Source organism: Lissotriton helveticus, chromosome 4_1 (genome assembly GCF_964261635.1).
Source record: "Lissotriton helveticus chromosome 4_1, aLisHel1.1, whole genome shotgun sequence".
Lineage (NCBI taxonomy): Eukaryota > Metazoa > Chordata > Amphibia > Caudata > Salamandridae > Lissotriton > Lissotriton helveticus.
Window position 1 is genome coordinate 1,433,939,887 of NC_136063.1, and position 14,215 is coordinate 1,433,954,101.

The 14,215-nt window shown below is 41.9% G+C and overlaps 1 protein-coding gene across 4 annotated transcripts in view; it reads left to right on the forward strand.

The window, feature by feature from the left end:
- KDM1B (lysine demethylase 1B) overlaps window positions 1-14,215 on the forward strand; it is a 631,262-nt gene that overhangs the window by 472,445 nt on the left and 144,602 nt on the right. For all 4 annotated transcript variants that reach the window (XM_078687981.1, XM_078687979.1, XM_078687980.1 and 1 more), the window contains one exon: window positions 13,618-13,692. In XM_078687981.1, the coding sequence (XP_078544107.1) occupies window positions 13,618-13,692 (75 nt within the window). The remainder of the gene's footprint in view (window positions 1-13,617; window positions 13,693-14,215) is intronic.

The following is a 14,215-nucleotide window of genomic DNA, read 5'->3' on the forward strand; positions in this document are numbered from 1 at the left end:
ATAAGTAACATAGTACTCCTACCTCTCCTGGAAAGAGCTAATGGACCTCCTCCCCCATTTCCCTAGTAGTAAACAAAAGGATACCAGTAAGAGGTAGAGGAAAGAAACAGCGTAATATTCAACCAATATGGGTCATGAGAGTCATGTATATTGGACGTTGCAATATGTTCCACAGCAGCCTGTGAGGGTGTAATGGCACTTGGTGCGGATACAGGAGGGAAACACTACCCGCATTCAGGTTCTATGGTTGTTGATAAAACAGTTGTAGGGTTCTCAGTGGAGGAGTTTCAGAACAGGAACGCTCCAGCATAGAGAAATAGCAGATCAGTGGCAACTTTTTCGCTGTGAATAAGTACTCTGTCTGCAATAGGTCAGGCATCTGTAATTGTATTGCCAGAAGTTGCAATAAGTTGCTGCAGTGCTGCTTCTAGCATATGTAGAAATAGTGATTAGTCCTGTGCAGTACTTTTTTCAGGTGCTCAGGCCTTATACTCAATTTGCCGTAAATTCCATATGTCTAGTGAAGCCCAGAACCCCCTTAATTTGACCAGTACCTGTTTCCAGTATATCTAGATGATTAAAGAGGTCCACCAGATGCAAAGAAGCGTTAACCATTCTCTAGTACATCCCAAGTGTACATCAGTGGCAGCTGGTAAAATGTGGAAACTGTTGTATCATGTACCAATGATACATTATTTTATATGCAAACTGGCTGTTCGGGATGCTTTAGGATGACCAACTGGCATGGGTGCAAATTCAGGACGGTGAGTGTAAAAACTTAGGACAAAGGGTCAAAATTCAGGACAGAAGGTCAAAATTCAGGACAAAAAGTATATTTTATAGAAACATCAGAGGAGGTTGGGCAATAGTAGATAAGTAAATAGACAACCAACATAAGTATAAGTCAAAGGTAGGAGCATGAAAGAGGACAAGGGAGTTATTAAACAGCCTGCATAAGCTATAATTGGCTGCACACTGCTGATTGTTATGACATTATTGTGGGCCAGAAGGGTTAGATAGGAGTTGACATTACTACATAATGCCCTGGCTAGCCTAAATCAGCCCTTCTTATTTTACCTGTATATAGGAAATAGTATACTGATTGGGCCATTTCATTCTCATTGATGCAGAGCAGTGAGCTACAGACTAGAAATTGCATACTTTGTTGAGGCATTATTGAAGGTTCGAAGGAGGCACTGCATTTTACTTACACATTTTCCATTGCATGGAAGCAAAATGACAACATGTAGTTTTACTGATAAAACTATTCAGTGCTCAAACAATAATGTGTGGAAATGTGGTTTCAGCAAATATGTATCATTTGAACATTAACAAGTAAAGTGACTGAATTACAAAACAGTGGTTCATTTGTGGTTTTCTAACTGCTGATATGTTTTGAAACATTTGCACAGTTGATTTATAGGTATTTAAAAGTTGTTGTGTGTTACAACAAAATGGACATCTTACAGCCTTTGTTTTCACACACCCTTTACCACCACAACAAGGCATTCAACTAGTCCACTTTACTATTCTGTCTTAGACTGCGAAGTTAAAGAATTTTGTAAACACCGATCCACATGTTAAAGGAATAAGTAGAAATTTGTCAGACGATACAGCCTGACATATGTCCTCAATTCTTGAACACATAGGGCCTGATTCTGAGTTTGGCAGTGTGGAAGCGGTGTAGCATGCCACTGCCCCGCTCTCTCACTGCAAAAGCTTACCGCCGGCCAGATTACGAGGTCTCGTCTGGCGGGCAGTCTTTTGGCATTCCCATGGCGGTGCCTATTAAAAAGGCATCTTAATGGGAACCTCAAAGCAAGTTCTTACACTTCACACTATTTGCCCCCCTGAATGCATCTCCATGGCCCTGGACCACCAATTCCCTCACCGCCATTCCTTTCATGGCCGGCTCACCAGCATGAAAAGGCTGGCAGTGAACAAACTCCAAATATGCTTAGCGGTGCCGTAGCTGCACCGCTAGCATATTACTGGGGAACAGTAGTTCCCCAGCAGTTACAGCTGGTGTGCGGCAGTCCTACCGCCAAACTCAATATGGGGTGATCAGACCACCGGTGTGGCGGCAACAGGTAATAAGGGATAAATCCATCCAAGGATGCGGCACGTGGCACTTGACTGGCTGGTTACAGTGCATCACTAGAAGATTTTGGGATTAGGGCACACCAGTCATGTTATGTTAGACTTTTCTAACTGTGCTCTTTGTTCTCCACTAACTGGAAATGTTGAAATAAAAACTGTACTGAAACAGGGATTGCAATAAAATGAAATCTCTCTGTTCATAGACTATGTCTTGCTACCAGTCCATCACACAATCAGCTCCTGAAGTGCTTTCGTCCTAGAGTCTGCGGCACTGCGTAGACTACTGGAATGATAACGCCCTTAGCAGGGCTGGCTTTAATGCTGGTTCTAATCTTTGTGGGTGCTGCCCCCCCATAGACCTCATTCTCCAAGGATTCCCTCACTACCACTATACAACAGTGTCCCTCTTTTCCCCATATATACTCTCCCATGCGTATTTAATTTATTTTATAGTGTACTCATCCCATTCTAGTGTCAAGAGCGCTTCACATCACACACATATTATTCAGAGACAATGACTCATAAGTGTGTAAGTTAATGTAGAGGAAATGTTACTTAAGACAATGAGGGCTTCAAGATGTAGGAGTTATATGTCATTCATACTGTTAGGAATTATGCGCAGGGCCACTGGAATTATGTGACAGGGTTGACTAAATTATATAGGAAGTAAAGGCAAATTATGCAATATGATGTGGCACATATTTTGTAGTAGTATTATTTTTTAAATTTTATTTTAATATGGTACATTGGTAAAAAAAAAAAAAACATTGGTAATACTGTCTGAGCAAAGATTTCCCCTCATCAGTACCAGCTTAACAACTAAATACATAAATAAGCAATGGAAGGATGACCATTGAAGGTTCTTCCACTACGCCTGAACACAATTTGCCACTCTGTAGGTAACTTTTGATCCATTTGAGCTAGAAACTTTATTTTTGTTAACATTTTCAGATTATGCAACAGATAATGGGTTATATAGTTAAAATAGACAAATCAATAATTATGGGGAAAAAAACTGCTTCCGCAGAAAAGTGCATAAGTCCAGCTGCCCCGATTATATGTTAAGAATGCTTGGCCTGTAGAAATACAAACTTAGGGTTTAAAACATAAAGTAGAGGTTGGGGGTTGTTCTTACTAATACAAATGTAATATTATCCAAATGAACCCACTAAACTATGTACATAAAAAATGTTAACTGCATGTTACACTTTGTGTTTTGCAAGAGGCACATTATCTCTCTGCTGTACTTTAAAACTGGGATTAGTAAAAGCTCAGCTATCTCTCAAGGAGATACATTAATAACCAGAGTTAAATTGACATTTTTATTGTGGCATAATAATTTCAAGCTGGCAAAGAACTCCAAAGCATGGCTCCTGTTTCAGTTGCACTTAAAATGAACTTAGTTATTTATTCATCCTTCTGAACACGGGACAGAATTTACTTTTCAGTATGTTAGCAAGAACACTTCTAATATGCTTATGGATTCCACAATAGTTGTAAGCTGTTGTTTTCAAAAGCAGAATGCAGGCACTGACACACCAGATGCTCTAACTGCAGCATGGCCCATTATCATTCTGTATAAGCGAATCTCCCACAGACAGAATGACAATGGGGCTAACTGACACCCTGCAGGGGGCTGTTGAAGCCTCTTCACTTCAAAGAAATGCGAGCTGGCACCCCACAGTGAGTGTTGTAAAAATCCTGAGGCTTCTCTCGGGGGCATCGCAGATTCCTGCAAACCCCAGAATTACGGACAAACGGCGTCCGTAAAAAGAATTATGATGGACAACGGACTTGGCAATGAAATGATAGATGGTCTGTGAAATTTACGGACGGTTGTCCACCCTAGGATGCTTCCATAAGCCTCATCAGCTACCTGTTGAGCTGGATCTCCCTTCCATTGGTTCACTAAGCTCGAGCATTCTGTGGATGTTGGTTATGACCAACCCCCTGTTGCTTCATGTGTGTGTGGACAAGCTTTTCTAAGAAGTTAGGGGTCTCTTTGCTGCCTTTGGATTTGGAGGTAAAGAGTCCAGTACCTGAATTGGTAGCACTGGAGTATTTTAGTCTCAAAGATTCTGAATATTGACTTACAACATGTGAATGACTTGATCTAGCCCTAATGAAGCAGGTCTTATAGTGTTCTTCGCCCTCTTTCTTCAAGTGACAGAATGTCTTGCCCCTCTCAGCTGCTGTGAATGATGGATGGTGGTGCATAGGCACATGTCGGCAGGGGAAGGAGGTGCATTACCTCCCCCTGGAATGTAGTCCCATACCTCCCATCCATTTATATTGCTGTTGATAAGCACATATTCTGCAGATGAGTGGCCATTTCCAACCAGACCAGATCCCACAGGGAGGAATAAGGTTTCATGAGGGTTTGTCACTTACTAAGCTCCAAGTGAATTTGCCTCTGTACGGCAAGCTGTTGGCCATAATTCAGGTGTTAAGCCTGATATTTAATTAAATGCTTTTACTGCATGGTGCATAGGAATATAGGGCAGATCTATCTTCTGGGGGCAGACAGGTTGAGGAACTGATACTGGAATATTTCCTTAAGCAGATTATTTACTCCACGACAACCATGTGGGATCTTCCTGGTCCTGTTAGGGGCAGTCATATATCATTAACCAAAAGGCAGAATTGCCACAATGAGGATGCCCTGATGTATCCATGAGGTCTAATTTTTATAGCCACACTCTCTTACACCAATGCAAATAAAAGAGAGGAAAGTACCTTGTATCCTATCCCAGGCCTTTGACTCTGACCAGTGCCGTTGGGGATTTGTATCAAGACTGGATCCAAGCTTTCATCATTGGTCCAACCCCCACCTTGTCAAGTAGAGTGACCAGGAGACTCCAGGTAACCCAGGTAAATGCTTTCTCAGCTTCTCCTAATAACAATAGAACTAGGAGTTACTTTCTGCTGACCTTTTCCACCTGTTGGGCTAGCCGTCTAATATTGTTGTTTCTGATATTGTGTTGTTTCCCTGTCTCTATTCAATAAATCCATTTTGATCTGGGTCTGGTAGTTGAGACACAAGGATTTCTTGCCTATTAGTCAAGATTTTGGTGAAGATCTTTGTGCCAGTATTCAGGAGTACTCTGGGTCGGTAAGAAATGCAGTCAGCCTGGTCCTTCTGGGGTTTGTGGATTAGGATATGCAATTTGCACTTGGTGGGGATTAAACCCAAGCAATATGTGCTAAAGAATTGAAGAGGGAGGACAATGTTTGCTCAGCTGCGGCAGAAATAATTCCTAAAACATCACCAGGAGGTCGTCCAACTCCAGCATTTTCGTTTGCTGTAAGTTTTTCAGTTTTTCTCCGATTTCCTTGGCTTGTGTAGGTTCTTCTAGAGATTCCTTCACTGCATATGTCTCCATGTATTTTCCTTCCCTCCGGCCCTCTTGTATATGGGTCTTGGAAAAAGTCCCTAAAAGCCTCTTGCTTATAGTGTTCCCTAGTTGCCGAAGTACGGGAACTTAACTTTCTCTCTAGCAGGGTCCCTATTTTATCTCCCTTTTAATGGTGCATCTGTCTCATCTTCAGAATGGCTGCCTCCGTCCTATTGCTTTTATGATTTTGAAGCTGACTCCTTGGATTCACTGGTCATTGCTGGATCTTTTTTGTCAGGTTTTGCTTATCGAGTGCCTCCAAAGCATAGAGATCAGAGGTGAGACCCTTTTCACTTACTCTACTCTCTTCTCCTGAGCTCGCCAAGATTCTATGTTAATGGCCGTGCCTCATCTTGTGTCTTTGAAGGCATCCTAGATGGTTACCTTGGAGAGGTCGGGCCCTCGTTGATCTTGAACTATTCATCTATCGCCTTCAACATTGCAGCTCTCCTTGATCTGAAATCATCCTTTTCTGTAGGCTCCAGTATGGTCCTCCTGATAACATTACTTCCCCACCATCCAGTGACAGAAATCACTGTACTTAGGCTGAGATGGATATATCAGAGATGAGCACCCTGGAAAGGCATCAAATCAGGGAGTACAATATTAACTGGTTGTCTCTGCAAGAGTATGTGATGTGGGCAGTAGGAAAAGTCTCCCTCTAGTGTAGAGATATCTCCTTGTGTACACCAACCCTATATCAGGTATTTCCTTCTTGAATCTCCCAGATATGGCTGTGGTCCATATCAAGGTCAGAGTTCCAGGGTATGTTGAACTCACCCAGACAATCATCTTGCCTGTTAGATCACCAAGATGTTCCCTCCGTAATCACAGCTGAAATGATTCTTGAGCGGAGTTAGGAGTGTAAAGGTTAAGGAACTGGTAAGATTTATTGTGTGAAATCAATTGCAACTTTATTTAATGCTCTTCCCTCTTCTACTTGACTTTGGTGTTTTGTCCTACCATGTGTTTTTTACACAGGATCCCCGCTCCTGCTGTTTTTATGTACGTTGTTGTTTTCCCTTATAACTGGATAGCGTTCATTTCGCATCCTGAAGTGATCTAGTTACAATAGGTGAGTCTGTAGAAAAACCACATCTGGATCATGTCTAGTAGTATACCTCCTCTCCTGCCGTTGTTTAACTGCAGAGTGTAGGGCCTATAAATTATTTGACAATAGCTTGAATCCACCACTTTTGGCTGTCTGCCTCCATTTCCCTGTGTCACAACCCTGCCAATGGTTCCTTTTGCCTGTGTTGATCGTCCCCCCTTCTCCTCTCCCACAACAAAAGCAACAAAGTCCACCCTAGAAATTATACAATGGTCATACAAGAAGTTGCCACTGGTGTTCAGAATCGCGCATTTTATCAGCAATGTGACCCAAAAAATTGTCCAAAGATCACTAGAACAGGTCAGATCCTTTAATTAACTCCACCACTGCATGCCCCAGATTTTCCCACAGTATTCTTCTCTGGCCTTTAGCCCGCTGATGCTTGATCACTACAACTGGCAAGGCATGTTTCCATCTCTGAATGATCTGTTTCTCCACCGTTGCCAGATATGTCGCCTCACTCTTCCTGGATCTTTCTCAGCTGCTGAAACACTTCTTTTGCCGCTGCCATGGATGATGTTTGTGACCAGTCTCTCCTTCGGTCATTTCCCATACTGGACACAGGTTCTTGTTCCTCTGAGGTTCATTGGGATCCATCCTTGTCATCAGGGAGACCCAGGGGTGATTTTATGGCAAGGCACGGAGGCCAATATTATGCATATTTCTTTAATTCCCAGCTCAATATCAGCCTCCTTATCTATAATAATATCATGATTTTCTACCCACCGGACTGTGGAAAATCTGAATTTTGCTTCACATAGGGACCACAGCATACTTTGCTGTACTTTGAAGGCTTAAGGGGTTACCCCATTTGTTTTGGTTCTGCTGTTCCCCAAGGTATTCCGTTACAGGGCAGAAATCCTTGGATTTCCACAGGCTAGTGGCCGAGGGATCTTGGTAAAGATGACGCTTGTGTTCCCTGAAGATTATTGCACCTTCTGTTCTTGTTACATGATCAGCTCTTTGTCTTTGAAAAAGTGCACCCTCGTCAGGCTGACTGGTATGGAGTCTCTACAATTGTGTTATTGCATATACTTAGTGCCTATGAGATATGGAAGTGGCAGGTCGTCTGTGAAATCCCTGATAGCACGAAGATCACACAAACTTCTGAGCATCACTACCCCCTGCACCCTTTGTACCACCCATATTCTTGAATTTTTTGTCCCTAAAGCAGTCTTCCTGCTTCGTCTGTGGTTTGACACTTTACTCTTTGAGTGCCTGGAATCTGACCCAGAGATGTGTCTGCTCATTGGATCTGTCATCAGCAACATTTGTAAGTAATCAGCTCTCCTACAGAGTTATGTTACTTCACCCCTCAGCTCATGCAGGCAGGTCTTGAGGTAATTCATGCACACCACTGTGCTTATTTCTTTTAGAGAATTCTTCAGGTAATTCAAGGTGTAATATTAGGGCTTTCTTGACGACTTACTAGGCCGTGCAGCCTCAGAGTGCTTTTTATTCTTCTTTACTGCTACTTTGCCCACTTTTCAGTCACAGAGTGGTCCCCATGACTCAAGTCCTGGAGCACACCTTCGTCCCTAAGACCTCCAACCTGCAATTCTGAAGTGGGTGGGTGAGGCAAAGGTGCCACTTCTTTGACTGCATTTCTCTACAATGTGAGTTCTTGCAATGTCTGTGGTCCCCTGTCACTGTACAGTGTACCCTGTACTCAGGTGAGCAAGTCGCTAACTCCACATGTGGATGTTGAGCCCTGGTTATAGTCCACTCCCCTGCAGTCTTAGTGCTTCCAATTCTGGTAGCTATTCATGAAATTGGTCACAACCAAGGCCCACACCACAACACTGATGGAACAATGGTTGGAAAGCAAGATCCAGAATAGAGGTGTCCCAGCATATCCAGTCTGTGTAGGTACCAAGCCACCCTCTTCGCTCCTCAGGAGCCAAGCTTGCCCATCTGGCTACACCGTCGCCCAGGCCCTGTGTGTTTCTTGGGGGTTGTGCCAAACTCACCTCCCCTGCTATGGCCCGTTCTTCCTACAGACATGCTGACTGGCGAGCAGAGCACCACAAACCCGGGTGCCTGCTGCAACCCCCAAGTACTTTTTGGTTTAAATCGGTAGGGCAGCACTGCCTCATATGTCTTGCCACTGAAAGGAGGCCTTGTATATAAGCCTGCCGTTGCCTCACACCCAGACCCCTTGCCTCAGTTCCATCTTCAGTCCTGAGGGAGGCCCTTCAATCCCAGGGCTCCTACAACTTCAGCCAGGCCCAAAGCCCGGCGCCTCTGACTACTCCTCCCCCCTCCCCCCTCCCCCCTCCCCCGACTACGCTTTTCCCCCCAGCACCCTCAGTCCACATCCTGCAGATTTACGTGATCTTTATTGGAGTCTTCTCCCTCATCAGGTCCTTTGGGGGAGGGTTCAATGCCGATCAGGGCCTGCTCGAAGCTCCATAGAACCTAAAAGCACTCTATTAGGGTCTGTTTCCACTGTCTTTTCATTTACTCTTCAGTCCTATCAATGCTAGTGGTGGATGCGAATTTTGGGCACCATTGTGCTGCAGTATGAACCAAGCAGGAGTGGCTCCTCTACCAATGGCATCCTTGTCCTTGCTTGTCCAGGCTAGTCCAGGCTATCCACGAGTCCTTCTTTTTAAAGAGTTAGTCACTTGGTAGGGGGGGGGAATAGCTGGTTCCTGTGCCAATACACCGGCATTCCCACTTTCTATGGAACAAATTTCGGACGCATACGTCTGTAGTGGCATCGGTCCTGGTCACCATCTAAGACCATCGAATCAACAATGCCAATGCTGGATGTAATTACCTTCCTTTGTAAGGATTGGGGCTTCCAACCCAAAATGGTGGCTTCTGAACTGCTTAGCCTAGAAAGATATGGTCAGTGATTCTGAACTTTGGAAGTAGCCTCCTTTAGCTACCTTCCTGACTTGTCAATGCTGAGGCTCGAGTGCGCCGAAGTGCCCAGCCTCATGAGGATGACAGGTGATGACTCTTCCCCTGGGCTCCGATAGCGATGAGCAGCAGCTGAGGACTTCCTGAATGGCTAGCTGGGGACAAAGCTGTGTCCTGGAGTAAGCATAATCTAATGATAGCTACCACAGGTCATCTCAGTCAGCCTTGCTGTTGTCTTTGCTGTCACTTGAGTTCTCTTCATGAAACATACAATCCAGAATCCTCTCCTTAGACCGGCAAGTTCTGGCTTTTTCTTCGCAGGTTGGTCACAGTAGCACTTCTCTCAGGATCTTGGTCTTGGAACACACACTGCGCTCCGATTCTGGGTGTGCTGGGCCAGGAGGAATGTCTATTGGTCCCTCACAGCAGGCCTAAACCTTTAGGGATACAGATCACAGCAGGATGGGTCGCGGGGAGAGAGGGTGTTATTGCTTGGGCACAGGCAATGCTCCTACTTCAATGACTAAAGTGACTACACTGCACGATCTGCCTTTGCTCCACAGGAGCAACTATCTTGGGGCAAGAGGAAAGGCAGTGCAAACCTTTGTGCAAATGTGTGATCCCAGATTTCAGCAATGACCTGGTTAGCCTTTAGGCCAGGCTTCGTTTGAAGGGCACACAAGTGGAGCCAAGTGGACTCTGCCATGCACTCAGACTCACTCACAAGACTTTCAAGTGATCACAAACATATACAGGGACTCTTCATGCATGTCCCAGGCATGATGGAGTTAAAGGACCTCGGTTAAGGTACACTGAACTGACCTTTAACATTAAAGAAGCAAGTATGCAATTGCCCAAAAGAGCACAGGTTAAAAGGCCTGTCACTCCATTAAACGTAGTCCTCTACCACCGTCAGTCGTACTAACATGGCTCCAGGTACCAGTACCCATTCTGTCAAAGAGGGGTGCTTGTTGGATGTTGTATCGACTTTAGAGTAGCTCTGGGGGTCAGTAATGAGAGAACCTTCAATTAGCTCTAATAAGTTTTTGTTTACTGGGGGTCATACACAAAAAACACAGGGCACTTCATTATCAATCTCCACATATTAGTCTCATGCCAGGTTGCTAAAACAGCACCTTAACATTTTATATTGTTCCCAACTTTGTGCCCTGTTTTCTGCAATTACTGCATTTCAGCAGTCACCATACTACATAGTCTTTGATGATGTTTCCTCAAATTTATGCATAAATATATATTTTGAAGGTCTCAAAGTTCATTTGATGTTTCCCTCTATAGTTTATTAAGTAACCGTTGTAGGTGTCTCTGAACACAGATTAGCTTCCAGATAGCAGTCCTTGGCTATTGTAACAGCATACTCAATGCACCAATCTTCCCCTTTAGCTAGGCAAGCATAGTATTAAAACATAATCTCAGTAAGGAACCATGTTCTGTGTTAGAAATAGCATTAATTTAATTTCCAATTTTACTTTCAATGAGTAGTAACCCCAGTTCTAACTGAATAAAAAATTGCAGAAGTTTCTGCAGAACTGAATTCCTGCGCAGAGTGATCAGTTCAGTTCAGTTTATTATTTCAGCTTGCAAGTAAGCCGTACAATTATGATCAATAAGTTAACAAGCTACAGATTCCCTAGGTTCATATAATGCATTAAAAAAAATAACCTTCAGAGACATATAACCTACAACAAACTGTGCAAACAGGTGTTAAAGTACATTCATATAAATGCTGGCCTGGAGATGCAGGGCGTCCGAAACAATAAAACCCGGAGCTGACTCTATATAGCCTGTATAATAAAAGGTGAGGGAGGCAACTTACCTATTATGAAAAAATTAAAAATAAACTCTAGTTTTTATGACTTAAAGTGTCAATCCTTCCCAAGGGCCTTGTCTAGACAAATGGCACAAAAAATAGATTTATTCAAAGCATGGCCATACCAATGGTTAACCTACAGTGATCGTAAATGTTGATTGATAACCCTAAAGGAAGTATGATTTTATTCCCACTAATGTTATATTATGTATGGTTTATAGAGCACGCTTATACCCAAAGGCGTTTTGGCGCTAGTATTCTGAAAAACATGATATAGCAATTTCTGAAATGTAGCTCTGGGGGATAGGATTCAACAGATGTCCAAGCTACCGACTATAAATTTGAGTAAATCCAGGTTTTCAGGTCCTTCCAGTCAACTTAATAGTGAAAGTATGCCTTTCTGTTTTGTGTCTTAATTAAGGCCACCAGTGAAAGGATGATATATATTTTTTGTTGAAACATGCCTATACATCATGATCTTTGTCTGATTTTACCACATTCCTTTCTTAGGACTTGTCAAAGTTATAGCCTATAATGTATACTATTAATACATCCAAAGGTTGTTCCTCAGTTAGCTTGATAAAAATTGTATTCTCTTTGCCCAAAATAATTTTTGTCTTGACATTATTTGACATAAATTGCAATTTTGTTTTTTCTGTAAACTTTCCTGATCAACAGGGAAGATTCTAAACCCGTGACTATGGTATACATGTACAGACGATCTTTTAATATTTCGTACATTGCAGTCAACCTTCACCAACCAGAGTATTTTTAATACATTTTTGGGAAGCTGTAATAGGGATACTGTTTAGATTCTGATGCTTTATTCACTTTGAGAAGTTGCTCTGTTTGATGCTCAGTAACTAAGCCTGACACAATGGGTTAAAACTCAGTAATAAAAGCCAAGGCATTTTGTCCACGTTTGCCATTCTAACTAATAAGAGAGAGTCACAAAAGATATTATTGGAAATTAAATTAATTGATTGAGCTGCGAAATAGATAAGAAGAGCAAGATTGAGATGCAATCTATTTTCTGGAATAAAACAATAACTAAACTTATTGTCCCTAATGTAGTGCACAAAGGCATAATCAAAGCGATTTAAAAAGAAAAAAAAGTGAGATAATCTTATCTTAACATGACCAGGTTTGAAATACAAAATAACCAGTCTTTTCACGCTGTGGATTTAGGATCTAGAACTTTGAACCAACATAGATCTAACATGCTCCATCTATTTATCCATTTTAGAAAGTACCTTAAGCCACACCGCCTAAAGGAGTAAGTATCTTGTGTGCTGTCAACCAGTGCATCGTCTACTCAACACCATCGGATCAGTCCCCACTTCTTTAAGCCTGCTGTTCTCGCACCACTTTATTACTGCTTCTGGGCCCTCTCTCTTGTCCAGCGTTTTCTTACTAAGCAGCTGGGTTTGTGCTTTGTAAGTAGACATACTTTCATACATATAATCCCCTTTTTCAATTACAATTTCTTGTAAAAGTTACTTGCCACTGTGGGTAAAGCCTCAGCCATTTTTAGTTCCCTTTAAGATATCCATTGTTTCATATCCGGGACAGATTGTGTTAAAAGAGTAACATTTAATTTTAATTTACTTCTGTGTACGGCAAGGGCTACTAATTCAGAAAACAAAGAAACATCGTAAATATACTGGTGGTACGTCAAGCAACCGAAAGTAATGCCGTCCCCAAAAGAAAAATAATTCTCATAGGGCTATTAGAACTCCCTCCACTCAGTAGCGTGAGTCGATTGTCGTGAATAAATGAAATGCTCATGATAGTCTGTCTTCTGTGATATGGAGATAAATTGTAAATTTTTTTGTTTAATTTGATCATATTATTTATTTTTTATTGCAGTTATTAGATGCACAGACAATCTGAAATTGCATTTAAAGCTTTCCAGCTAAACATGAATAAACACTGTATGAAAAATGTTTCTTTTAACACGATGTAAAGGTTCTTAGAAGCTAGACGGGTCTACTAATAATTACACTTTATGTAACTTCATATTGGATCTTCTCTAACACGCTGTAATGTGTCTGAAATCCTACATCTGTGATGGTACTAATGCACATAAGCGACATTCTCATTCCGTTTGAAGTCAACTGTGGTAAGGGTAGAATTGTTGAATTCTCACCAATTGTCTTCACTTGGAATGCACCCTCTTTCATTTGTCATTCAAACATTACTTTAACTCAAATGGCAGAATTACACTTGCAATACTACTTTGCCCAATAATTAATTGTAATATTTTAGAAATTCTCCTGATGCTCGTTTGTTAATAGTCATTCTTGTTTTCTTAGGTGCGAACTGTTGACTACAGTGGAGAGTTAGGTCGGGTCACTACTGCAAATGGAACAGTGTGGACTGCACAAAAGGTAATCACTCTTCAGTCATTTATACCCACCTATGTCTGTATACTGTTTGCTACCATCATCACAAAGAGGTGACCAGCCAGTTGCAGCAACAACTTGATCTGAATAGCATTATACCTAAGCTTCTATCGATTTTCCACGGCTCCTAGAAATGGCTTCAACATTTGCCTGTTTTATGGCATTGGATATAAGTTGTTGCGCTTTAGTTCTGTTAATTTGGACCGGCATTTAGAGCTTGATACCATAGCAGCCTTATAATTAGTTGTAGTTGGAAGTTTATTGTATAGAAATAGTAAAATTATCAATTAAAATAAAACAATCACAATCCTTTAATAATACAGATAAAACATAATTATGTTAAAACATTAGTGATGAAACAAAATAAATATTTTCCTGTATACTTGACTACAAACCCATTTCTAAATGACAATAAGCTAAGTCTAAAATTTTCAATCCAATCTGCCAATTAATTGTCAGTCATGTGAACAGAAGTAGTTTCTTTGCTTAAGTCTGACTCCTCACTGAG